The sequence below is a fragment of the Musa acuminata genome, chromosome BXJ1-8 (assembly GCF_036884655.1).
Source record: "Musa acuminata AAA Group cultivar baxijiao chromosome BXJ1-8, Cavendish_Baxijiao_AAA, whole genome shotgun sequence".
In the NCBI taxonomy this organism is placed as follows: domain Eukaryota; kingdom Viridiplantae; phylum Streptophyta; class Magnoliopsida; order Zingiberales; family Musaceae; genus Musa; species Musa acuminata.
Window position 1 is genome coordinate 43448986 of NC_088334.1, and position 26002 is coordinate 43474987.

Here is a 26002-nt window from a genome sequence, read left to right on the forward strand (position 1 = left end):
AAGCCTCACAGTTGACCCGACCCAACCTAATCCCCCGGACCAACAGACGAGAGTCTCTCCGCCTCGCTGTGTAGTTTCTAACAATACCAATAAAATAAGACCTCCCTCCTCTTCTTCCTCTCTCCTTCTTGGGTTCTCTCCGTCGACGATTCGAGGCGACAAGGAAAGAGACTTCGATCTGCTTCGCTCGGCGATCCATGATGCACGCTGGACCGACCGGATTCCGTAACCCTCTGCATCTTCTTTCGATTCCTTCTTCGTCCCTCCTCCTCTCTTGATGATTTCTTTCCGTAGTCTTGGTTCTTGAAACCCTCCTCCCGCCGTGTACTTCTTCTTCTCGCAGGCAATGCACCGGTCACGCGGACCCTTGTGATAACCAGCGCCGTCCTCTCGGTCACTTCTGCGGTTTCCGGCCGGCCCCGTCGACTCGGATTGTCGTTCCAGGTTCCCTTTCTTGATTCCCCAATTCTTCGTGCCTTATGTGATCATAAATTAGGCAGAGCTTTGAATGAGTTGGCAGTCACTTTAGGTTAGAGGGCAAAAAGAAGTGTGCTTGTGGCTTTTATAGGGAATGTGTTGATGGAGCTTGCTTAGGGTTGACAAATTCTGGCTTCTGATTCAGTTGGATTTTGGTTGCTATTTTACGCACGAATGATATAATAGGAATGTAGTACTTCCACGTATTTGCCTTTTAATTGCCAGTAGATGCAAATACCAATGGGTTGAAAATGCAGTAACAGTGTGGAAATAGATATGTAGGAAGATTTTCATGGTCAAAGTTGTCCTAATTCATTTTTTGGGTTGATCAAACCAGTCTAACATGATTATTTTAATGCCCACGTGGTACAGGGCATTCGTTGCAACTGTTGTCACTCTTGCAGATCTTAAACTCGAGTCATGCATGCTATAGTGATGTTAGAGGACAAACTGGTTGCATGCTGCCATTCTGCTATCCTGAGAAAGTTTTGTAGAAAGTTTTGTAGGTTGCTATTTCCGAGTGTCTCCTGAGAAAGAAAGAAATACAAAATTTTCTCAACAGTAGTATATTATAGCATGTATTTTTGATCCAGATCCAAAACTTACGTTGACATATAGGAAACTTGATTTAATGCCTAAAAAGTAAAAGATATAAAAAATCCTCTTAGTTGATCTCTCAGAAGTAAGCATTGAAAGGTTCTTCTCGGTATCTTTAGTGGCTTCCATGAATTGAATCCCAATCGGCTCTTCTTCTTCATCTCGGTTGCTTTCAGTTGAATGTAACAATAATAATAGTAGTAGCTATTTGGGAATTCCATCAAAGTAGGTCAATTTACTAGAAAATCATCAGACTTGATTTCAGTTATGTTGCCGACGAGCAACCTTGACTCAGCGTGTGGTAGGCCCTGGGGTTTTTTTAATTGTAGTTGCTTGGTATATTTGGATGAAGATACTTCTTGAAAACCTAAAATATTTTGATGAACCATGCTCACTTTTACCCATACTTGATGGTTAGGGTTTTCTTTGGAAAAAGGAGGCAAAACTTTGAGCACCAATCAAGTGGCACCACTAACAACAAATTGTATATGATTTCACAGATGCCACCAGGATGCGTGATTGGTTATTAAAGTAAGATATTAGACACATACCAACTTGTAGATATTACCAGGGTGGGAGATAAGTTTACTTGAATTTCTTGGTTTCTGTGTCAACCTAGGCCTTAAGCAGGCTGATGCAAATTGAGCTCAGTCTTTACAAAATTATATTTAATTTACTATGAACAGTTATATGTTGTCTAGATTGTGCTTGATGAATCTAGGCATTTTAACGCTAGGTTTGTCCATTTTACTTCACAGCATGGATAAGACACCTTGACCAGAAATTGCCTAGTCTTTTGATCCCCATTTGAGGACCATTATGAACTTAAAGTAGATGAGTTGGAGCATAAAATCTAGTTTATCATCTGAGAAGAATTATGTTGGAGAGGAACAAAGAATAAGAAAGATGCCTTTTGGAGATGATGCAAGGAGAAGTGAGGGTGAGGGTGATGAAGATTAAAAATGGAAAGGAGGATAAGGAATATTAATGCTGTAAAGAAAAATGCAAATTAATTTTGTCAATCATTTTATGTGATATTTCTCTTGTTTGTCATCAATTACCTATTATGAGCTTCACAGCATATGTACAGCTTTGTCATAGTTAAGGTCTCTATGAGAAGTATGTTCTGGCTGACAGTTGTAATATATCTTGAAAGACATTTGTGCTCAGTCATGAAAAAATTCTGTTTCTGCTTGCTATAAATGGGTGGTCATGATTTATTCTGGTCTTGGTGTGGGTTTATTAGTTTGGATAAATATGATAGCATACTTAACATAGTCATGCAATTTGTTGTACTATGCTAGCCTGCTGGTAGGTTACTTCATGTGATCAACCGCATGAAGTCTCTTTTTGCTTTCTTGGACGTATACATCAATTACACGTACATCAATTACACGGGACATTGACTTGCGAGTTCGGCATGGAATGCTTACTCGGAAATTTGTCCTCTGTTTTGTTTTCTTTAATCGTTGGTTTCTTAGATCAGTTGAGTACTCTCCCTATTAAAATATTATCCGTAGTATTGAACTGCAAGATCTCTTTGGAATGAGTTGTAAATTCTTTGTTAATTGTATTTGATAGAATCGGAGCAGCCAGACTGGGATTATATAGTCATTTTAATTTTTTGGAGTCCCAGTCTTTATATTTATTTTTCCAATCGTCCGTTGTGGCTGACTTTTCCTCTATTTGATCCATTTCTTGAATTGTTGGATCTATGGATTGTCTGAATCTATGAATCCGTTAGAGCTTTTGAATTAATTTCTTTGTGGTGCTGAATATTGATTTAACCAACGTATACCGTACCAAAGTGTACCACCCGTACTGGGCGGTATGTACCGGTCCGACAGGTTATCGGTACGCGGACCGCTCGGTACCGCTACAGTACTACATTACTATACTATAGCACTGCTACAGTATAAAAATTATTCGGTATACCAGGGCATACCGCTCGGTACGCCCTGATGTACCGCCCGGTACACCGGTATCATACTGTACCGAGCCCGGGTCGAAATGCCGGTATGGTACGGTACAGTGAACCTTGGATTTAACAACATATATTGGTCTATTCTCCAGGATTGTCATTATTGTGCAGAACCTATGTTATATTATCCTATTAAATATTTCTGATCTTAGTTTAAGATAACCCAAGTCAGGAGTATACAATGCAGTTTTTGAGCTTAATAGAACTCAGTGGCTGGGAAGGATGTAGCCCCAAATTGTTAGTATTTGCAGCTTGTAATTATGTATGTATAGAAAATTAGATATCCGAATATATTTGTGGATCGCAATTTTAGGTGTGTTACTATAGGTTGATTTAGGAATTTTTTTGAAAATCTTATAGTTACTTCATCATACATTGAGCATTGATGAGTGTTATATACTACGTCTGCTTCATATTACTCCATCTGAGGTAGCTGGTAGATCGTTTATATGAATTAGTAGTACTAATATCTCTTGATGTTAAAAGTAGTTAGAAGAATGCTCTCACATCTTTTCCTGTGTTGTCGCCTGTGATACCATCAATTTGACTTAAAGCAAATGTTATGCAGGATATTTTTGAAAACCATGATCTTTTGAAGGCTATTCCCTCAGTATTTGCCTTCTCATCAATTCCAGAGTTAGTTGCTGGATTCTATTTGCTATATTACTTCAGAGTATTCGAGAGACAGATAGGCTCTAACAAGTACTCAGTAAGTAGTGATTGTCCCCCTTTTTCTGTCACACTTGTTTCATCGATGCTATATTCTGCTGTAGCTTTTCAGCTAGAGTATGTAACTATATACTCAATCAAAGGAATGTGTTGAGAATGGTGTCGCTCACTTAATAGTTATAAAAACATGCAGGTGTTTGTTCTATTCTGTATAGTTGCATCGACATTTTTTGAAATCCTAGCTTTGGCACTTCTAAAAGGTATGCAATACTCAAAATAGCAAATGCATAATTTTTTTTTCATTGTGCTCTAGCTAGTTTGAAGGCTTAGTCGTGGCTATTACTTGATCATATCACTAGCTGCCACTTCTATGACCTATTCTCCTGTAGCCATTGACCTTTTTGAACACTAGATCTGGTAAACAATTTATTGATGCTAAATAGATCCCTTTTTTGTTATCTTCAATTTTGAAGATTTTTGGTATTCATGTATGAAAGCAGTGATTGAAAAAGGCGCTCGGGTGCTCGCCTAGGCGCTCGGGCGAGGCGAGGCGAGGCCCGAGCACCTTGCTAATCTCCCAGGCGACGCGCTTCAAACAGGCGCCGCTTGGGCGCTCGCCCGAGCCCAGGCGTTGGGCGCTTCGGGCGAGCGCCTGGGTAAACCAAGGCGACCGAACCATGATTTTAGGTCTAGTTCGGTTGGTTAGTTGGTTCAATCGAACCAACTAAACCGATATAACCTTTACCCAACCCTAACTCGTTGCCGCTGCCACTCCCGATCCCGATCTCGCTGCTCGCCGCTGTCGCTGCTGGCAAACGCTGCCGTTGTCGCCGCTGTCGCTGCTCGCAAACGCTGCCTCTGTCGTCGCTCGCCGCTGCTTCCTCATTTCTCAGTCAGCAGGCTCAGTATACAGTATTCTGTTAATATTAAGTTTATTTGAAATGATTAATTTTTAATACTGTTAATAGATTTTCTTAATTTAATAGCATATTTTTATTTAAAATTTTAAATAATTATATTTATTAATTATATTATATATTTTTATATTTTAGCGTCTCGCTTCGCTCGGGCGAGCGCCTGGGCGAGGGCCTAGCGCCTCGGACGTTTTTGGACCTTGGCGCCTAGCGCTTTTTAAATCACTGTATGAAAGATGAAGGGACATATTTAATAGCACTTGTTACATTCTTATGACTTATTAGTTTTAGCTATACTTGGATATTAAGCCTATTTTGAAATGATACAACATCAATCTGTATCGATATTGTCCAAGGCTGATTCGATTTTGGCCAGTTTCTAAGCCATATTGTTAGAAATTAGTTGGGACAGGATTGAATTAATCAAATTCAACACAGGTTGGTTGACTTTGACCACTTCCAGGCAATTTGACAGCATCGGAGCAAAATAGGAGCAAAAGAGGAGAGATGTGAGATGGAAGAAAGACAAAAATGAAATTTGTGACTATGACTGTGAGACAGTAGAGAAGACATTGCTACTATTGTGTTTGCTGTTTACAAGTATTACTTTTTGTCATTCATCATAGAAAAGGGAGAATATAATGAGATTCAACACTAATCTCAATTGTTTTGTGGGTGCTTTCTTCAAATAATTCTGTTTTTTTTCCTTTGCATTACCTTACATTTCATCTACATGATGATTAGGGAAGTACTAGAGCCATAATGGGGTGGTTGTTACACTCAAAGGCCAAAGCTACAAGTTGATCAGTATAGGGTCCTTTGAATGACCTATATAGTAGTTATTTATCTTTATATGATATGGCAAATGCTTATTTTCTAATAAATTGTTCATATTTATTATCTGTTGTATTAAATTTCATTATTTTTTGTTATTATCCTTGTATCTTCATATGACTTTTTAATTATGAAAGTTGACACTACAAGTATCTTTAAGCATATAGTAAGTTTAGTTTCTATAAATTTTATTTATATTTTTTCAGTGGTTTTCTATTTTTGATTATGTTTTTATGTTGTTAAAGCAAGGTTCGCCATACCGATGTGTACCGCCCGGTATGGGCGGTACGTACCGGTCCGAGAGGCGACCGGTACGCGGACCGCCCTCTACCGGGCGGTACACCAAAAAAAGTATATATCGGGCGGTAACGGTCGAAATTTCGACCGTTACCGCCCGGTACCATTCGGTAACGGTCGATTTCGACCGTTACCGCCCGATACCACTCGGTAACGGTCGAAATGGACCGGTACCACTCGGTAACGGTCGAAATCGACCGTTACCACACTGTAGCAGTGCTACAGTGCTCCAACGGTCAAATTGACCGTTGGAGCCCTTTCTCCTCCTATTTAAACTAATCTTCTCTCCCCTATTTCATTATACTCTCTTAAACTCTCTCTCAAACATTTCTTTTCTCTCATAAACTCTATAAAACAACGATTTGTGAATTCAATCGAGGTAAATTTGGGAAGATTAAGAGGAAGAACTTTCTAATCAAGAGGTATGTATTCGTTTTCTTTAATTAGAGAGTAATTAAGTTATTTAATGCTACGATTAGTTATTTTAATGATGATTTAATCGAAATTTGTTTGATTTTATATCAATTTAATGTCTTTAATACCTATTAGGGTATTTGTCATGTTTATAGTGGTGAAAGAGAAGTAAATGATTAGTGTAGATAAATGATAAGTTTATCATAATTTGAATTTTGAATCATATTGGATTAAAATTACATATTTAATGTTTCTTTTATGTGTTTAACATATATATGATGGTAAAATAAGTTTAATTATGTTTTATTAAAGTTATTTAATACTGTAATTAGTTATTTTTACGATGATTTAATCAAAATTTATTCGATTTTATGTGAATCCAATATCTTTAATATCTATTAGAGTATTTGCCATGTTTATAATGTTGAAAGAGAAATAATTAGTGAAAAATTAACTATATTAATCACATAATTAGTGTATCTAATGATTTTAATACTTCTTTTATGCACGTAACATATTTATGATAATAAAATATGATTAGTTATGTTTTAATAAAATTACTTAATATTGTGATTAGTGATTTATGATCGATATTTGGTCAATTTAATATGTTTATACTTTATAGTTTATTTGATTTAAATTTGATAGGATCATGGCACTAAAGGAACAGTCACACGATGATGCATGGGTTCATGCCCGAAAGCTAGATGGAAACCGTCATCATTGGCAATGTATTTATTGTGACTACATTGGTAAAGGTGGAGGAATAACTCGAGTAAAAATGCATTTGGCTGGTGGGTATCCTGACGTTGCAAAATGCAAGAAGGTTCCAACGGAGATCCGTAAATTATTTCAAAGCAAGATGAAACAAGCAAAGGAAGATGCATTAAAAAAGAAGGCAAGAGTTGAGGAAGAATATCATAGGGCTACACAGGAACCAGTTTATGATCAGTATGAGGGTTGCGGCGATGAAGTCGACCCGGATCTCACAGCTGGGATTCGTGCATCATTGGAGCATCAGCATACGGTCGATAAAGCAATGAGGCATCGACGACCTGACTCACAATTAGAGCATGGTAGTGGTAGTGGAATCCAGAGGTCAACCAGCATGAGGCAACCAACTGCTCCTTCTCAGTTAGGCCGAACTAGTAGCATGAGGTATGGTGGACTCCGTGGTTTTATGAGAGGTCTTGGCAGGAGGTCCGCACCAGATATTGTTGATATTGATCCGCAAGCCTATCCCCCACAAACAGCGAAACAGACACGGATTGACGATGCATATACAAAAGAAAAAAAACGGGATATTGGGAAGGCAATCTCAAAATGGTTCAACTTTCATAGGATTCCAGCCAACACAGCCCAAGGTCCATATTATCAGAGCATGATCTCCTCTATTCAAAAGTCTGGCACGGGGATCCAACCTCCAACACCGAAGGAGATTCACGGCGTGTACTTAGATGAGGAGGTGGCAGAACTAAAGGATTGGATCAAATCCTTCAAGAGGCAATGGGATGAATATGGGGTGATATTGATGTGTGACAGTTGGACAGGACCAACAAGAATGAGTATCATCAACTTTCTTGTTTATTGCAATAGAAGAGTGGTGTTTCATAAGTCCGTTAATGTTTCTGAAAAGATCCAAGATGCAAACTACATTGAGAGCTTGATGGACACTATGGTAGAGGAGATTGGACCACAGTATGTTGTCCAAATAATAACCGACAATGGAGCGAATTTCAAAAAAGCCGGTTTGCAATTGATGGAAAAAAGAAAAACTTTGTTTTGGACTCCATGTGCAGCTCATTGCATAGATCTAATGCTAAAGGATATTGGTGAGTTGGATACAGTCAAGAAATGTGTAGCTCGAGCACAATCAATTACAAAGTTTATATATAATCATCATTGGGTCCACGCATTAATGCAAAAGTATGTAAATGGTGAGATACTTCGACCTGGAATTACTCGGTTTGCTACAAATTTTATTGCATTAAAATCATTACAGCAAAAAAGACATGGCTTGAAGGCAATGGCTAGCTCACAAGAGTGGTCTGAATCCAGATATTCGAAATTGAGTGATGGAAAAAAGATAGAAAAGACCATTCTTTCATCTAGATTTTGGGAGACTATAGCAGAAATCATAAAAGGTGTGGAACCACTTTATATTGTCCTCCGTAAGGTCGATATGGACAAGCGTCCACAAATGCCGTATCTTAAATATATGCTGATTTCAGCAAGAGAGGAGGTCAGGAAAGCATTCAAAGATGATTTTAAGGCCGACCAATACGTACGAATCATTGATCGTCGGACCGAAGTTCATATGGATCAAGATATCCATAATGCAGGTAAATTGATATTCAAAAATACTTAATTTATTATTATTTAGATAATAAATTATCATACTAACAAAATTATGTTTTGCAGCGTATTATCTAAACCTGGCAATTCAATATCGATATGCTCTCGGAACGCAAAATAATTTCCTAACGACACTACGAAATGTTATATATCGACTCTTGCCAAACACTACCGAGGCAGCCGATGCTCTTATGGAGGGTCGATTATTTCGAGAAACAGTTGGTTCATTCTCCGACGTTGTAGCTATATCATGCCGTTACACTATGGATCCTGGTGAGGAAAAGTTATGCATATTGATTATCAATTATATTTAATGTTAATTATTTGTTATGCTAATAAAATCTTATTTATATCTTTTTGCAGTCGAGTGGTGGTTACAATTTGGAGGCGATGCACCACATTTAAGGAAGGTTGCCGTTCGTGTACTTTCATAGACAACAACATCTAGTGGTTGCGAACGTAATTGGTCAACGTTTGCGTTGATTCATACGAAAGTCCGCAACAGACTCTCCTACAGACGGTTAGAGAAACTAGTATATGTCCATTATAATATGCGGCTAAAATTGCGATGTGCTGAGTTGGATAAGGAGCCAGAGGAACCAGATATTGATCCCATTGACCTCCAATTCTACAACGAAGATTCAGAGCCAATGTTAGATTGGGTTGAAGCAGCAGAGAACCAAGAGGATCCTCTACTTGATGAGGCGGGAGATCCTCAGCGTCCTTCACGTTTTATCACCGAGGCAATAGAAGAAGAAGAAGCACAACCCCAACGGGTAGAAAATCCCCCTCGATTACAACATGGTATGAGTCAAACTGCTCAAGGAACTACCGATACCCAACGGTCACACTCGTCCGCCCAACGTGCAAAGGCAAAAGCATCAGTTGCATCGTTGGAAAGAATCGAGTCGGGCGACGAGACACCTTCACAATCACATTCTCTTTCTCGTTCGGTCCAGAGACATGACAGCAACACGGACAGCAGTGCCTCAACAGATGATGGCGGTGATACCGGGCAGTCGTTGGTCTCGTCTGCACAACTTGAGGGTGGTGAATGGACTGAGGAGCAATATTTTACACATGCCACTCAAGATTCAGATCATGGAACTCGACAAGGTACTGGTCAAGTTTATGCGCGGAAGGGAAAGGAGAAGGGGAAGGGGAAGGCAGTGGATGAATATGAACAAATGCGACAGAGCATACATGATATAGACACAGAAAGAGACTCATCGTATTCACAGCCATCGTATTATGAAGAATCATATGGGCAACAACAGTATGGTGATAGTTGGTCATCCTTCTCTGAGCAACAACATGATACAGAACAACACCAATATATGCCTCAAGAGCTGCCTCGGACAAATATGATTTATGACGATCAATCTACGATCAGTACCACATTGATGCATCAATGGCATACGGTGTATCAATACACTATATCATGGGATCAATTTCATGATTAGGTCCAACAAACGTATCATATTGATATGTATCGGATCGAGGACCCCGATCCACCACCCGTGGAGGCTCGTCGTTCGTTTTGGTGGTAGAATTAACAATCAGGTATATCTAGATATATGATTATTTAATTCATTTGAATTTTAGAGTTTATATTGTAACAAAATAGTCTAACAATTCAACTGATTTTTCTATAGATATTTCAATCTATAACGAGCTGAAATACGAACCTCGAACAAGACTACCTCAAAGCCCGAAAAAGATATGTGATGCTATTTTTATCTAATTTACATTGATTTTGCTAAACTTATACTATTACTATATTTATTTGTAACTTGAAAACTCTATCCTAACTTTTTTTTTTAATTTTCAGGTATTTTCGGATGGATAAATCGGTGAAATTAAGTGTACCGAGCGGTACACCTCGGTATACCGCTCGGTACGCCGTACCGTACCGTACCGAGCCGGCGTCGAAACGCCGGTACGGTACGGTTCGGCGAACCTTGTGTTAAAGTATATACTTGAGTGATCCCAGTGATGCTGGGTTGAACCAATTGATTCTGGGATCCCAATGATGCTATATTTGTTGATGTTTTTATTTTGTTACATTGTATACTTGAGTAATCCCAATGATGCTGGTTTGATCTGATTGATTCTGGGATCTTGGTCATATCATCCTTAACCAATCCTGATTCCAATACAAATTTGTTAGCTATAGTATTAGTGAAGGACTTCATAGTGATTATGTTTCAAGATAATCAATATCCGATAGGTAGAGAGAGAAGATAAGGTTGGATAATGGAGATAAAGGAGAGATACTGTTGTTCGAGGAATTCTGAGCGAGATACAAGGAAGATTGAATTGTTGTTTAGAGATATTGAAAGGAGAGAGAATGGAGTAGAGTTGCATGAGAGGACATGAGGACACAAGCAACTATAGATACCCAACACAGAGAGGAGTCCTATTGGCCACCTTTTGAGAATTAAAATTTAACATTTCTTATTCCATCAAATACGGAGTCTGAATAATAGTTAAGATGTGGTATTCAATGCATCATTGATAAGAGTTCTGTTCTCGTGAAGATTCCAAAGAAAAGTAAAGAAATAGTAAACAAAAATATCTGGACTGTGTTATTAATATTAATGATTATAGACTCCTAATCCTTCCTAAAATAGAACTATCCCTTTAATTATCAAAACTAGATTGTTTCCTTACAATGAAAAGGATGACAAGCTCTAAAAATAATTTAGAAAATGGAAAACTATGAATTGGATCTGAACTAGATATAAACATTAGCTATACGTACAATGAATCTAACCTGAATCACCGTGCATATAATTGTTACCTCAAAGATTTTGCATATATGTACTTTCTAATTACATTCTATAAAAAATGTATTTCTATAAATGTCATAACCTAGGCCTGATAAGTTAACTGGCCCATCAACTTCGTTTGACTAAGACCACTGATCAAAATGTTTAAGTCGAAGTTGACAGTAATATAACGATCAGACCCTTGTAAGTCAATTTGAATCTTACCCACTTCCGATGTGGGACTAATCGGGGGTGTTATAATCTCCCCCACTCAAGGGTTTGACGTCATCGTCAAGGTCTAGCATAGCCTGGGTCAAACCCTAGCATGTTGCATGTGAGGCGTAGCCTAGTAGTGGCTCCACGTCATGACGAGTCCTCTGACTCCATCCATGGATAGCCCTTTCCTACTCAAGCCCCCATACTATACCCAAATACTAGGTCGACTCTGATATCAAATGTCATGATCCGGGTTTGATGAGCGAACTAGCTTATCAACTTCGTTTGACCCAGATCATTAGTCACAATGCTTAAGCTGAAGTTGATAATAGTACACTCTTTGGACTCTTATAAGTGAATCTTAGTCTTTGCCCACTTCCGATATGAGACTAATCGAGCTGTTACAATAAAATAGCAGTCATTGAGTGGGGGAGAGTAATACCCTCGATTAGTTCCACATTGGAGGTGGAAAAGATTAAAATTGACTTATAAGGGTCTGATCGGTGTACTATTATCAACTTCAGCCTAAACATTTTAATTAGTGGTTTATGTTAAGCGAAATCGATGGGTCAGTTAACCTATCAGGCCCAAGTCGTAACATTTTATATCAGAGTCGACCTAGTAATTGAGCAAGATAAGAGGGCTCATGTAGAAAGGGGCTATCCGTGGATGGAGTCAAAGAACTTATCACGGAGTGGAGCCACCACTGGGCTATGCCTCACATGCACATGCTAGGGTTTGATATGGCTTATACTAGGCCTTGACGAGGATGTCAAGCCCTTGAGTGGGGAGATTATAACACTCCAATTATTCCCACATCAGAAGTAGGTAAGGACTAAGATCGATTTATAAGGGTATGATGAGTGTAGTACTATCAATTTCAGCTTAAGCATCTTGGCCAATGGTTTGGGCCAAACGAAGTTAATACAGTGATTTAAAAAGCGCTAGACGTCATAAGGCACCAAGGTCCAAAAAACGCCCGAGGCGCTAGGCGCTCGGCGCTCGCCCAAGCGTTCGCCCGAGCAAAGCGAGGCGCTAAAATATAAAAATATATAATATAATTAATAAATATAATTATTTAAAATTTTAAATAAAAATATGCTATTAAATTAAGAAAATCTAAGATACAAAATCACAATGTCACATTAACAAAAAGTTTCAAATAAATAAAAATTAACAGTATTAAAATCAAAATAATATATTATTAATCTATTAACAATATTGAAAATTAATCATTTCAAATAAACTTAATAATATTAACAGTATACAGTACACGTATATTGTTAAAAGGAAGTGTAAAGGGGTGCTAAGCCTACTGACTAAGAAAAGAGGAAGCCGCGAGCGGTGACAGCGGCGAGCAGCGGGAGTGGCGATAGCGGCAGCGTTTGCGAGCGGCGAGCAGCGGGAGCAGGAGCAGGAGCGGGAGCGGCGAGTAGTGGGAGGCGCGAGTGGTGACAGCGGTAGCGTTTGCGAGCAGCGGCAGCGGCAGCGGAAGCAGAAGCGGGAGCGAGAGCAGGAGTGGCGAGCAGCGGGAGGCGCGAGCGGCGACAATGGCAGCGTTTGTGAGCGGCGACAGCGGCGAGCAGCAGGATCGGCACCGACGAGGGTTAGAGTTCGGTTGTCACTTATATCAGTTTTAGTTGGTTCGATTGAACCAACTAACCATCATAGACCGAACCAGACCTAAAATCCTGGTTCGGTTGCCTCGGTTAACCCAGTCGCTCGCCCGAAGCGCCCAGCGCCTGGGCTCGGGCGAGCGCTCAGGCGGCACCTGTTTGAAGCGTGCCACCTGGGAGATTAGCTAGGCGCTCGGGCCTTGCCTTGCCCGAGCGCCTTTTTAAATCACTGAGTTGATAGATCAGTTTGCCCATCAGGCTCGGGTTGTGACAATAAGACATTATGTGGCAGTTGTATTTGGCTAGCGACACAAGCTGGACAGTGATATGGTAATGATACATAGTTGTGCCTTGGTGTCACACTTTAAGACCTTCACAACTGGACTGCACATAGGTTTGATTTCTTTGATGAGAGTTACCTAATTTTTCTGCATCTTGTTTCTCAGTACTGATTGAATGTTTAAGTTGTCTGGTTAAGTACTTAAATATGCTTATATTGTCTGAGTTTCATAGCATATATTATTTATGAACTTGAATTTAATTTTTGTGTTGTGAAAGGTTTTCATGTTTCTTCCATCTTGTGCAGCATTTAGCTTACGTTTTTTTTTATATTTTCGATACTAACTTAGTTAAGGTCCATGTAGCTGATCCCAAATAGTTGGAACTTAACAGTTTTGTTGTTGTTGATATTCTGATATTAACTTGTTCTTTTCTTATTTATGTTTGCGGCAGACTCTCATGTTCTTGCATCTGGACCATATGGTCTTATATTTGCTGCATTTGTACCCTTTTTTGTCGATATCCCTGTTATGTCACGATTCCGTGTGCTTGGGATAAACTTTACTGACAAGTCTATCGTATACTTTGTAGGCTTTCAGGTATAGTTACTTCTCTTAGTCTCTTTCTTGGTTTTATATCTCTACATGACTACTGCTTCTTACTCGATTGTTTTCTCACCAGCTTCTTTTGTGTGGCTGGAAATGGTCATTTATACCAGGCACGTGTGGTGTACTTGCTGGTTTTCTTTATTGTGTTAATGCATTTGGCATTCGGAGGCTAAAGGTTATCACAAGTATCCCTTTGAATATAGTTCTAAATTTATGCACTATTAATGAATTCTACTGCTGTTCAATTTGCATCAAGCTGATTTTTCAAGCAAACAAGCTGTGGGAAAAGTTCATGTGGTTTCTCTTTTCTGTATCCAAGCAATGATAGGTAGATCTATTGGGCATAGCTGAACTTGTACTTCATGGGCAATACATGGGAGTTCATTTATGTTCACAGTCCTATTGTACAGCCTATGAAATCCCAAAGAAGCAAACTGAATACCAATGAAATTCGTCTGTTATTTTAAGACATGAAAGTAGAATAAATGAAGGGATTAAATCTAGTGTGTATGTGGATAGGGGAACTTGGTTATCATGATAGGACTAGATCAGTCAGCTTGATCAAATTGGATTGACCATTCAGTATGTTAGCCGCAAAATTTTAAAATTTTAGAAAAATAAAGTAGAATAAAAATCTGTCCTGTAAAATTAAGAAAAATAAGAAGTCCATTGAGACAGTAAATAGTTCAGGTTAAAAATCATTCTAACTCAATTCCAAGGTCACATTATCATAATTAGACACCTTATTTATGTAGTTGTAAACTGTGGTTTTTTATTGTTCTCTAAAAAATAGTGTTCTGGACATTCTTCTAAAAATCTGTGTGCATGGATTAATATAGTTGGAGTCAGCTGATTATGACTAATTCTTGTCACTTTCAATTGTCAAAAGCAGGATTTCCCTATTTCGTGGCCTATTTCATGGTAACCAAGCTGAATTACTAATATGCCAAACAATGAGGTAGAGTAAAAATTGGCTAAGTTATTTTTTTTCCCAAGAATTTTGCAGGAAAATCAGTTTTACAGTTTTGAATCCTTCATAACTAATTGAAAATCCACTTCTTTCATACACTAACACTCTTTTCACCAAAGTCTGCATAGTCAGTTTGGTTGTGATTGGTCAAACAAAGTTCTAGCAATTCCAGCACTTTTAATAACATGGTAGGACTGAATTCTTGTTAAGCTAGAAAATGTTGTTGCCGTAGTTTGACTCAGTGGCTTTAGGTGTTAATTGCTAAAAATCCTACATACAGATAGAGGTAAGATTGCTCCTTTGCATCTTGGGTGATCAGGATGTCAAGTTGTGAGTCACGGAAATACCCTCTCTGTTTATAAAGTTAAGATTGTACGCATCGATCCTTTTCAGGTCTTGATTTGGTGGGAGTCTTGTGTACTAGGTTCACCTTTTACAGATAAAATACATGGAACAAGCCTACTATATTATTTTATAGATTAAAGTTTCTGAAAGGCACTAAGGCTAGAGAATGAATATAATTGCGGCTAGCACAAACAAAGTTTGAACCATGCATCATCCTTATATTGTGTTATTGATTTGAAATCAGTTATGTGTTATTGATTTGAAATCAGAAGGGAAAAACTACATGAAAGATATTTTCCTGAGTTTGTTTATGTAATGATGTTATCTCTCTGGGTCCACCTGGTAGTCGAACCTAAATCTGATGGAGAACTGCAGCATCCAAATGTGGTTATCAGATATATAAACACTATTGGATATGGATCTAAGCTCCAGTTTCTGCTGTGTAGTTTAGCAGATCACTATTTAAGAACCCATACTAGGAAATTTGGACTGGACTTGGGTAAGATTTTGGACTATTGAGCTCCATGGACACCCTTATTTGTATGAACTTTTCAGTCATTACATGTTCTTTGCAGGATAAACAGTTGGCTGTAAGAAATATATAGATATCCAACCTTTTGGATAGAAATTGATGTTATTGTTATACCTGATGCCTGGAAGGGTTTCCAGAGGGAGATAAAAGCTGCTGTTTGGTTTAATATGCAAAAAACTTGTGCTGGTATTCTGTAATAGAAAATGAATTTCAACTTAGCTAAGGGTTTGGTAAGAATAAACCATGCAAGAGGAATTTGTTGCTGTCCAATACTTGAGATCCAAAAGTTCCTTTGATTCCTAAGAGGTGTAGCAAATGAGAATTAGCTAGGAATTAGTAAGGAAAGAAAAAATAAAGAACAATGTTCAGAGACAGAACTGAACATGGTATTTGATCCAGTACTGTAGCAGTATTTTTTGTGAATTGAACTAATGGAAAATCCAATACATTGAGCTTAAGAAATGCCAAAAGTTGAAACAACAGCAAGAATTTATTCGAATGCTACTTAATTCAGATACTGTTAAGCTTTGCTGATTTGATTGATTAACCAGGCAATTTCCATGGCGCTATGCAGCTATCTAGATTCACTGAACCTGATATTCATATGAGAACAGCCATAAATTCGATCCTTTTGAGTCAGTTTCATCCTGTTTTGTTGAAATAAAATACACGTCAGCTTTTATGGGCATCAGCAGAAACTCGTTGAGATCCAAAGTCAGCATTTTAGTATTAGCCGGAGCAAAGTGATTTATTTCATGGAAAGATGACTAATTTTGCTGAAACTTAAAACCATTTTTGTGTGGATCAATATTATTCTTGCAAATTCATTGCTCATATGACAGTTGATAAACAAAAACATCTAAATCAATTTAACACTTTAGCTGAACCCTGATCGATCTATAACAATTCATCTTATTACTTTATTAGCTTAAATTTTTCTACTTTTTTTATGTTCTGTTTTCTACTAGCTAAAATTTTCATTTAACCTGAGGTGACTGCATGTTTCAAGATAGTTTTAGTTGACCAAAGGTTGTAGTGCAGATCCTAGATACTTAAATTTTCACTGCTACATATAAAATATTTTTGAAGTTTAACTAGAACAGATCTTCTGCAATCTATACGTACACGAATTCTATGATCTAGCTATATTTATGAGTCACATTCACAGCATGTCGAGGTAAGGATTCCAGGACTAAATAATTATAAATGCCAAAATAGCAGAACAAGATGGATATATCGCCTTTGGAAAAAGTCTGTTTTTTATGCTTTGGAAAAAATTAATCATTTAAAACAGAGCTGTCTTGGACTGTTCTGAAGCCATAATTTAAATCAGCTCAAGCATGCAATCTTCTTTGTTTGGGAGCTGCATTTCCATTTGGTATCACTGTTATATGTTTTTTAGTTCTAAATCACTTAAGACCTCTCATATAGCTGATTTGTTTTATTGGTTTTCAATTCCTGATAATTCCATTAGTTGGATCATGTGCAGTTCCCTAAAAAGGTTGCATCAGTGGTTTCAAGGTTATTCTTGTCCTCTTCAACAAGTTCAACACATAATTCAACTGCAAATATCAGAAGAAATGCACGTGTGCCTTATGCTGACCGTCGAGTCCAGGCAAGTATCTTCTGTTTCTTTCTTGTGTTGAACTTGAACATACTCTAATGGTGGTTAATTGGTGTGCCTATGCACTGCACCTGATTCTGCCTGTTTTAACCAATAAATCCCGACGCATGGTTTATACATGCCAGGGTCTTGATTCCCTTGAGCTTGAGGAGGTAGCAAGTTGACTTCTTTTAGTTAAAAATCATAGTATAACCATCTCAATCTCCATTTTGTTTGGCATGTTAGGGAACGCATATTTGCTGAGTTGGGAAACTTCATTTAGCTGGTGGGTGGGTGTAGTTGGGCTTAATGAGATAGTGGAAGTTGACCTAATCGATTACCATGGCCAATGTGTCTGAGATTCTTTTGTTGTTTTAGGTGAACTCTTTAAGAAAAGAATTTTTTTATTGTTTATGTAGAAAACCCTTTTTCTAATGTTTCTACTGTCTAATTGGAAACTCCTACTTTTTTCTCTTTTGAAATATACATTTAAAACATTATTCACTCATGTCACAAGCTAAGGTTTCATTACATGATAAAAAACTGTTGGTGTATTACAAAGAACCATATATTCCAAAAATAATTGTTACTTGTGGGTTGTTGCTGCCAAGAAACTAGCAATCATATTCCAGTATATGAAGTTATGAACTCAAGGCTCATCTATAAATTTTTACAGCAGCTTCTTTGTATAACAGGTTCAATTACTATGCTGAGTTTCTTTGATCATGATTATTTAACTAATGATGATTTAATAGTTAAACAATTTTCCTTTCGAGTGCATGCAGATATTCTCATCGATTTATATCATGGCATTTATGTGAATCTGACCTTGGAAGGAAGATGTAATTGAAATGAGTTATAAATTATTAAGATGGTCAGAAAAATGATATATGCATTTCTATCTTCGGAACATGTTATTGCTGGGGATTGAACTTGAGTTTATTCATCACCAAGTATATTTAAACTGTTTGTTGCTGATAGGAATACTTTAGTTGGTTTTAAATTCATTTTCTGCTTCTTCTATTACCCATCTACTCTTGTAACATTTTGTTTCTGGAGCTGCTTCTGGTTGAGTCATCAGAAAGAACTATGACAAGAAATGGTGTTCTTCAAACTTGAAGAATTCAGGAGCTTGTGATCAACCACATATATGAAACCTTAATCTACTGGTTTCTGTATGAAATGTTGGAAAGCATGTTGAAACACTAGAGATCAAGATTTCCTGTAAACAAAAGAAAACTATAAAATTCTTTTTTACTAAACTATTATCCAGCACGGTCTCCAGTTACTGTGTAGAAAAGTTCATCTAACATAGACAATAGGAAGAGGACTTGCTTCTTTCGGTAAAAAGAGACCACAGCATTCAGAATGTCTACAATTATCTTCATTAAGCGTAGTTTGGTTGTAGTTTTCATATTCTCCAAAGAAAAGTCCGTGCCTGTAAGAAGTAGACACATCTTACACTTTCAGACTAATAATTAGTGGTTTATCTTCTTGCTTCTGGTGCAGCATAACTATTCTTCAGTTGGACATATTTCTATGCCAGAGCCACCAGAGTCTTCTATTGCTACATTGGTGTCCATGGGGTTTGACGGCAACGCTGCAAGGCAGGCACTAATGCAGGCTAGAAATGACTTAAATGTAGCCACGAACATACTACTCGAAGCACAATGATATATGTAGTCAGATGGATTGACTAAAGTCCTCCATAAGCACAATGATACAAGCAAAAGAAGAACCAGCTCAGTGATCTTTATTCTCATCTTTGATGTGGTCAATGAGAGAAGTTGAACTCGTTCTTTTCCTGCATTTCCTTGGGGGTCATCTGGTCAGAACTTTAGAATGTTATTTTACATCTAGAAACTCCTCCAGAGAAGTCTGAAAGATCCCATAGTCTTATAGGAAGGCTACGGAGAATCGTTGCGATGACCTCGATATGATGTTAATTCGCTGAGGTTTAAAACTCGATCTTTTACTTCTCTAACATCTCGTCGGACAAATTTCTGGATGGCTTAGGAATGAATTGTTATTTGTTCAAAAGCAGTTTTCAATGATGTACATGGTCGAAACAGCTTTGTTACCACTTTTATCCTATAATGATGTTTGCTTTGCCTTTACCATCTGGTATGTATAGCCGATCTGTTCCTGCTATCAAATATATACCCAAAAGCAGAGGTATTGGGGTTCATGTGCTTGTTGCTTTCTTTTCCCCATGGAGTGGTTCTCTTCTGTGTGGCTTAAGAATTAAGGCTATTTTATTTTGGGTGAGTCTTTCTACTTTAGAAGTTTACTCTGATAAGGTGACAACATTGTTGACCGATTGTTTCTGAAGCCATAGCTGCCTTCATAGTGCTTAACCGACCCCACTGTTGTGTCAAAGGTTCAAGTGTTAAAACCCCATGGTAAACCCTCAACTCAATCCTGCATGATTATTTCTGCTTCTAATTAAGGATGAATCTTAAAAATGTAATTGGTAATATTTGAGAGAAATTTACATGCAAATTCATAGTTTCTTCGTAACATCATAACTAGCAAAACCAAAATGGGTTTAAAAGTGTTTGCTAGTTCAGCAGATAAAAATCTAATATTTACTTATCTTTTTACCCACACAAAAATAAAAACTATTGTTTTCTTTAATATTTGTATTTAATCTTTTTTAAAATATTTGTATTTATTTTTTCAGTCTGAATATTTATGTTCATTTAAACTTTATAAGCATGTGGGGATGTAATTTAGATGGTAGAACGTTCGCTTAGCATGCAGGAGATACGGGGAATCGATACCTCGTATTTTTAATTATTATTTTTAGTTTTTAATTAAAATTTGTGTTGTCCATGTTATGTTCATACAGTTTGGCGAACAACGATCGAGATGGAGACTTACCACTACAAGGGCTTCACCTGGAATGACATTGTAGCTTGACGAAAAGAAGGGGAAAGCAAGACATATATATATATATAATATATAAATACGTTTCAAGCATCCTTCTGAAGCCGTAGTTCACACAGTATACTGTTTGATACCCCGCACATCCAGCTAGCGAATTTATTCTTATTATGTTTAGCCACTACTTTCTTCAACCTGTTTCTCGTCCAAGGATCTGCACGACACGGACGCACGTATCTCGATTCAGCTCAATACCATCGCAGGATATATATATATATATATATATATATAGCCTGTCATGGCGGCGGCGGCGGTGGCGAACTACTTGGCGAGCAGCGGTAAACCCCGTTTTGTCGGCATGGCGAAGGCGGAACTGGCACAGGATGGTTAGGATCTAACGCGCAGTAGCTGATCGGAGTATTTGGTGGGCATGACGACTGTAGTTTTCTGGTTGACATGGCTGGGTACGTTTTGACGACGCCTCCCTCTACGCCAGCTCGAAAGGAGTAAACGAACAGATATGCACAAGATAAGTGGAAGCTCCCCCACAAGAAGATATTAATTAAGAGCAGTGAAATAAGTTTTTACTTACTTTCGGCAGACGCCGAGTTGTCTTTCTTCTCCGACGGAGCCGCTCGTGCGTCGGCAGCCGGTGGTAGGAGAAAACAAGTGACGAGGAAAAGGACGACCAGCGCGAAGAGGAGGAATCCATGGCCGTGCACGACGACGTCGCCTCTCTTCATCCTCCCGTGATGCGCATACGATTGCTGCAGGAGGGCAGATTTATAGGGGGCGAGGAGTGGGTTTCCGCCATGGCAATGACGTCATGGGAATCTCTCCTTTCCACAAATGGTTTGACGATATCGGATCGTAGTCTATTACCGTCGCGTTCACGCATGGCGTGAAGTGATCCTTTTATTGCGGTTGCTAGTGGCTTGGAAACACCAAAGGATAAGAGGAAGACTGGAAGATCGGAAAGCAGCAGCCCTACATGTCCACATCCTTCTCGTTCGAAGTAATTCCTTGAATTATGTGGTTGCAATATATGTCATGAATTATACTTGCAAATGTTACTTTTAATTTGCTGCGATGCAGTATTTCTATGCTTTAATCGACTTTATATTTAAGTTATTGTTATATTTTATAATATATATATATATATATGTATATGTATATATTAAAAAATAAAATAGATAAACCGGTTCATCATATATGGCTTGGGCTAAGGCCCATTAAAGCAAGAAGACATAGGCCCAAGCCCATTCTAACGCAAGCCCGGCCTTCGGAGGAGCACATTCTTGAACCTTCTACTCACTTGTAGAACCCTAGCTGCCAAAGCCAACCGTTCGAGACTTGTGGCTGCGACATTTCCACTTTTGCCCCTCTCATACCGAAGCTAACGTAGAAAGAGACTCGTAATTATTGATGAATGGTAAGGGTGATTTAGTGATTTAGTTACCGAAGAGCCCCTCTTAAACCCTACCCTGCTCTCCAGCTCGCGCAGCCCTACGCAGAGGCAAGAGAGAAAGCTCACTAAAGGTCTTTTCGCTTTCTTCTTGCTGCCGTCGATGGCGAAGCGCCTGATTCCTCTCTTTAACCGCGTTCTCGTGGAGAAGATCGTCCCTCCCTCCAAGACCAGTGCTGGAATCCTTCTCCCGGAGAAGACCACCAAGGTAAAAAGAGACTGTGGTTTAGTTACATGTTCTTGTCGTTTCTTTTTATCGTTTTGAAAAAATCTAGGTTTTATCGATGCATATTGCTTCTATTCCGCATTTGATGTAATGCATTAAAAGGATCGATCGCTGGTGAAATCTGCTTCGTATGGCGTGTCAAGATTTTGTTTCGCTCATAACTGAAGTAGCGGATCAAGGCCAAGAAGAATATTATTGTTTCTTGAGAGAAGTGGTGATGTTCATCGTATTGGATGTTGGAGCTTTATCAAATCTTGATCGTATTAGATATTTATCGTGATTTGATTGTTGGTTATAGCTGAAGAAGTGGATCAAGGCCAAGAAGACCAATTTTGTTTCTCGTGGAGAAGCGGTGGGGTTAATCGAATTAGATCTTTGATCTTGGACTTTAATCGTATTAGATGTTTATCAAGATTTGGTATTTGGTTATAACTGAAGAAGTGGATCAAGGCCGAGAAGAAGGCTTGCGTTTCTTGCGGAAAGTGGTGGTGTTAATCAAATTAGATCTTTTATTTGGGCTGTAATTGATTGATAATTTTGGCGATTCTTTTGTGACCTTGGTTTTAAACGATTTTGGCTTTCGTTGGGTGAGGCCCAAAATTTGTCCCTCTTCTCATGTTCCTGTATTGTGGATATTGTGATTGCCAATAGGGATCCAGAAAAATGTATCTTGTGAGCTTCGTATATGGACATTCAAACATGACCGTAGCGCATTCAAACGAAATCTTGTGAGCATCTTATTTGGATGTTCGAACATGAACTTTAAGCATTTTGCTCATTGCATTTTTAAGAAAGCGGTACTTTGAAGATACCTAGGTCTCACAGGAGTTCAGGAGTTGACTGAAGGTTGATGAGCAGAGATGATCAAATAAAAAATACAATATTTGTTGGCAGAATGTACCCTTTCCTCAACTTTGTTACTCCAGTTATCTTCCAGGAAAGATTCCTGTAAAAGTTTATGTCTTGGATGAATGAGTTCAATTAGAACTGTATTATTTGGAAGAACAGTGTAATAGAAGGTGGTGATAGATTTTGGATGGCCTATTATTGCATATATCATTTGATTGACATAAACTTACGGACCAAGGTTCTACTAAATTTAATGTGGATAATCTGCTGAAATCCATAGCTTTGCATATCCTAATAGAGATATAGATGAAGCTAGGTGGTGCTGCACTGAGGATCTCAGGAATGCAATACCAACTTGTTTTTGACCAAATTTGACCTGTATATATGGTTCTGAATCTGCACATGGAACATAAGTAGCTATTACTGACACTATAGCTCATGGTCCAGCTATTGCATGGTATCTCATTTTGGACATGACGCATCTCAACATATTGAATTAATATCGATTAACTGGGTGAATTATCTAAACCTAAACTTAAATTACTAAAATAATCTGGTTAATTTGTTTACATCATGCAACTCAGTCAATCTTAATAAGTTGGTGTGTCATAAAGAATCATTGCCCTCACAATTGTATTAGTGCATTATTTATAAACACTGATTGGGAATCACAATTACTGGAATACCTTATTTGCCCCCTAATCTGTCATATCATCATCATCTCTCTTCCCTACAACCTTCACTACCTCCCTCCCTCTTTTGATATCATTTTATTTACTTTCTAATCATTTTTGTTGGTCTTTTTCTTTTTTGTTTCTTAGGCTTTGAAGTTGGTTTGCATTCCTGAATTATGATGTTTGTGCAATTAATTCCTGTTGCAAAATTCTGTATTGTTTTGTGCAACAGTCATCTATGATATTATAATGTTTTTCACTGTCAGTTAAATTTGTAAATTAAGGTTTTTATAAGCAAATTATTACTGCTTCATAGTTCAAAACAATAAGACTTTTTCAGTTGCTTTTTCTTAACTATGAGTTTTATTTCTTGCTGTGCATTCTTATTGGCAGTTGAACTCTGGAAAAGTTGTAGCAGTAGGTCCTGGGGCACGTGATAGGGATGGGAAACTTATCCCTGTCTCTGTGAAGGAAGGAGACACTGTTCTGCTACCTGAATATGGCGGGACAGAGGTGAAGCTTGGAGAGAAAGAGTATGTTTAACATATCTTTGCAACTTTCTTTCTGCTCTAGATTTAAGCTAACTTGTGAAAGAAAGCAAAGGATACAGGCTTTGTGGATGGTATAGGATGTAGGCAAATTTTGTGCCGACTGCTAAGTATAGAAATTTTTGTATAAAATTTTGATAATTGGCTAAATTTAATTATCATATTGCCATTGACATACTGACCCATAATTAAGACTTATGCTGTGTTAGATTGAGGCTTACAGTAGTCAAGTTGATGATTCTTTGTTTAGCCCATTAAAACCTGGATGAAGGGGTTTGAACTAGATACCTGGGTTAAAATAACACCGTCACATTCTCTTTTCTAAGCTAGATGATCAATCCTTTGATAACCAAACAAAAAAAGAAAAAATAAACCCAGTTTAACATAGTTATTTTATATTTTTAACCCTGCACCAATCACAACTTTAAATGCTGTGACCATAAGGAGATCGATGTTGATGAGGCATACGTGTGCCTAACATCCCCAGAGACCAATTTATTTGTGATGATTAGCCACGGTGATTTCCTTCTGGTTTCTATGTGTGTGTTTATTTTGATGAAAATTATTTTCATTTGTACACATGAATTTCAGGTACGGTTGACCTGATAAGAAAGGTGAGGATTGATACTGTGTGACTTCATAATTGCTGCTAATAAAGACAGTCAGAATAAATTGTAATAAGTATAGGAAGCCAAGGGAAAAATCTTTAGCTGATTGCAGACTCTAGTTTCATACTAATCAGCAGCATTTGTTCTCACATATTTTCTTTGGTCGCATTGACAAGGGTAGCTTTCATTTTTGTTCTTGTTTTTAACTTAGTAGCAGAAATGTTCCTGTTCTGATCCTAAATCTCTTCTATGTTGACTGTTATCAGGTACCACCTCTACAGAGATGATGACATACTTGGGACCCTTTGCGACTGATGTTCACGTAAGATTAATTTTCTTGCGGTTGCTTTCTGTTATCATCGAGGTGGATGCAGTAGAGTTGCAAGTTGCTCTCCTATTTGCTATCATTTTGCTGTGACAACTGGGGGATCAAACCACGACTGCTGAAACAATTATGATATTTTGACAAAATGCAAGTAGGATGTATCTTGTAAGGCATCTGCACTTTTTCAATCTTCTTTGTGCTGATGGATTATTGGGTGAATTGTTCTCAGTAGGTTATAATCGAATATCTGACGATTGTTCATGTTATATCAGAATGGGTTTGTGACCTCCGCATGTTAGAACTTTTCCAAACAAACCTTTATGGTACCTAATATGATACTGAAAGTCTGGATATCAAATGATAATGTAGTTCAATTCTGGATATCAAATGATCGAAAATAGGTACACTCTAATAGCATGCTATTATGAGGATCATTTACTGGAGAGGCTTGGCCAGTGTTATTTCAGGGAGCTCATTTAGCTTCTTCTACATCTACCATGTGATGTTTCTGCTACACGGAAAAATAATCACATTTAAATAAATTCTCATATGAATAGATTTGTTTGATTGATACTGCAATCTTGTTAAATTGTTCTCTCCAATCATAATCTGCTGCTAGAAAATTTACAGACCTTCATTTTTTAATATTAATTATTCTCGTATCCTGTTGAACAAACCCTTTGACAATTAGCATGGTTTGAACTATAGTGAAGGAGAAATCTAAATATATTAGAATTGAGCTTCCAAAAAGACATAATAAGCAAAAGTATGATAACAAAAAAGTAAAAAAAAACTAGCAAAAAGAAAAAAAATAGCTAATGGATAGTGTCCTCATGTTCTTTTTCTTCTTAGCCATTGTTCATCAGCTGTGCTCATTGTTTAAGCTGAAGACAGGTCTGATTTGGATTGGGCAATAAAGCCTAAACCTAACTCATGTATACAT

At 37.8% G+C, this 26002-nt stretch overlaps 3 protein-coding genes and 1 long non-coding RNA gene across 5 annotated transcripts; 3 read left to right on the top strand and 1 right to left on the bottom strand.

The window, feature by feature from the left end:
• Positions 1 to 17: 17 nt before the first annotated feature.
• On the top strand, positions 18 to 19598 carry LOC103995370 (rhomboid-like protein 20). 2 transcript variants are annotated; one of them, XM_009415938.3, is made up of 8 exons: positions 18 to 225; positions 344 to 444; positions 3624 to 3764; positions 3918 to 3984; positions 13874 to 14019; positions 14102 to 14203; positions 17365 to 17490; positions 18988 to 19598. In XM_009415938.3, the coding sequence occupies exons 1-8, from the start codon at positions 198 to 200 to the stop codon at positions 19150 to 19152; spliced, it is 876 nt and encodes a 291-aa protein (XP_009414213.2). In that variant the 5' UTR covers positions 18 to 197; the 3' UTR covers positions 19153 to 19598. The 2 variants fall into 2 exon arrangements, with proteins under 2 accessions (XP_009414213.2, XP_009414212.2); XM_009415937.3 differs by having other exon boundaries at positions 31 to 225; positions 17350 to 17490.
• On the top strand, positions 6749 to 9038 carry LOC135587998 (uncharacterized). The gene is made up of 3 exons (XM_065079914.1): positions 6749 to 8525; positions 8605 to 8811; positions 8902 to 9038. Exons 1-3 carry the CDS (start codon positions 6836 to 6838, stop codon positions 8970 to 8972), a joined length of 1968 nt encoding a protein of 655 aa, XP_064935986.1. The 5' UTR covers positions 6749 to 6835; the 3' UTR covers positions 8973 to 9038.
• An 813-nt stretch (positions 19599 to 20411) lies between the features above and the next one.
• Positions 20412 to 21361, bottom strand: LOC135588003 (uncharacterized). Its single transcript, XR_010476040.1, has 2 exons — positions 20957 to 21361; positions 20412 to 20851 (listed from the first exon to the last, which is right to left on the bottom strand). It is a non-coding gene; the product is annotated as an uncharacterized LOC135588003 (long non-coding RNA).
• A 498-nt stretch (positions 21362 to 21859) lies between these two features.
• On the top strand, positions 21860 to 25344 carry LOC135588006 (10 kDa chaperonin, mitochondrial-like). The gene is made up of 3 exons (XM_065079919.1): positions 21860 to 22037; positions 23972 to 24111; positions 25001 to 25344. Exons 1-3 carry the CDS (start codon positions 21933 to 21935, stop codon positions 25047 to 25049), a joined length of 294 nt encoding a protein of 97 aa, XP_064935991.1. The 5' UTR covers positions 21860 to 21932; the 3' UTR covers positions 25050 to 25344.
• Positions 25345 to 26002: the final 658 nt, after the last annotated feature.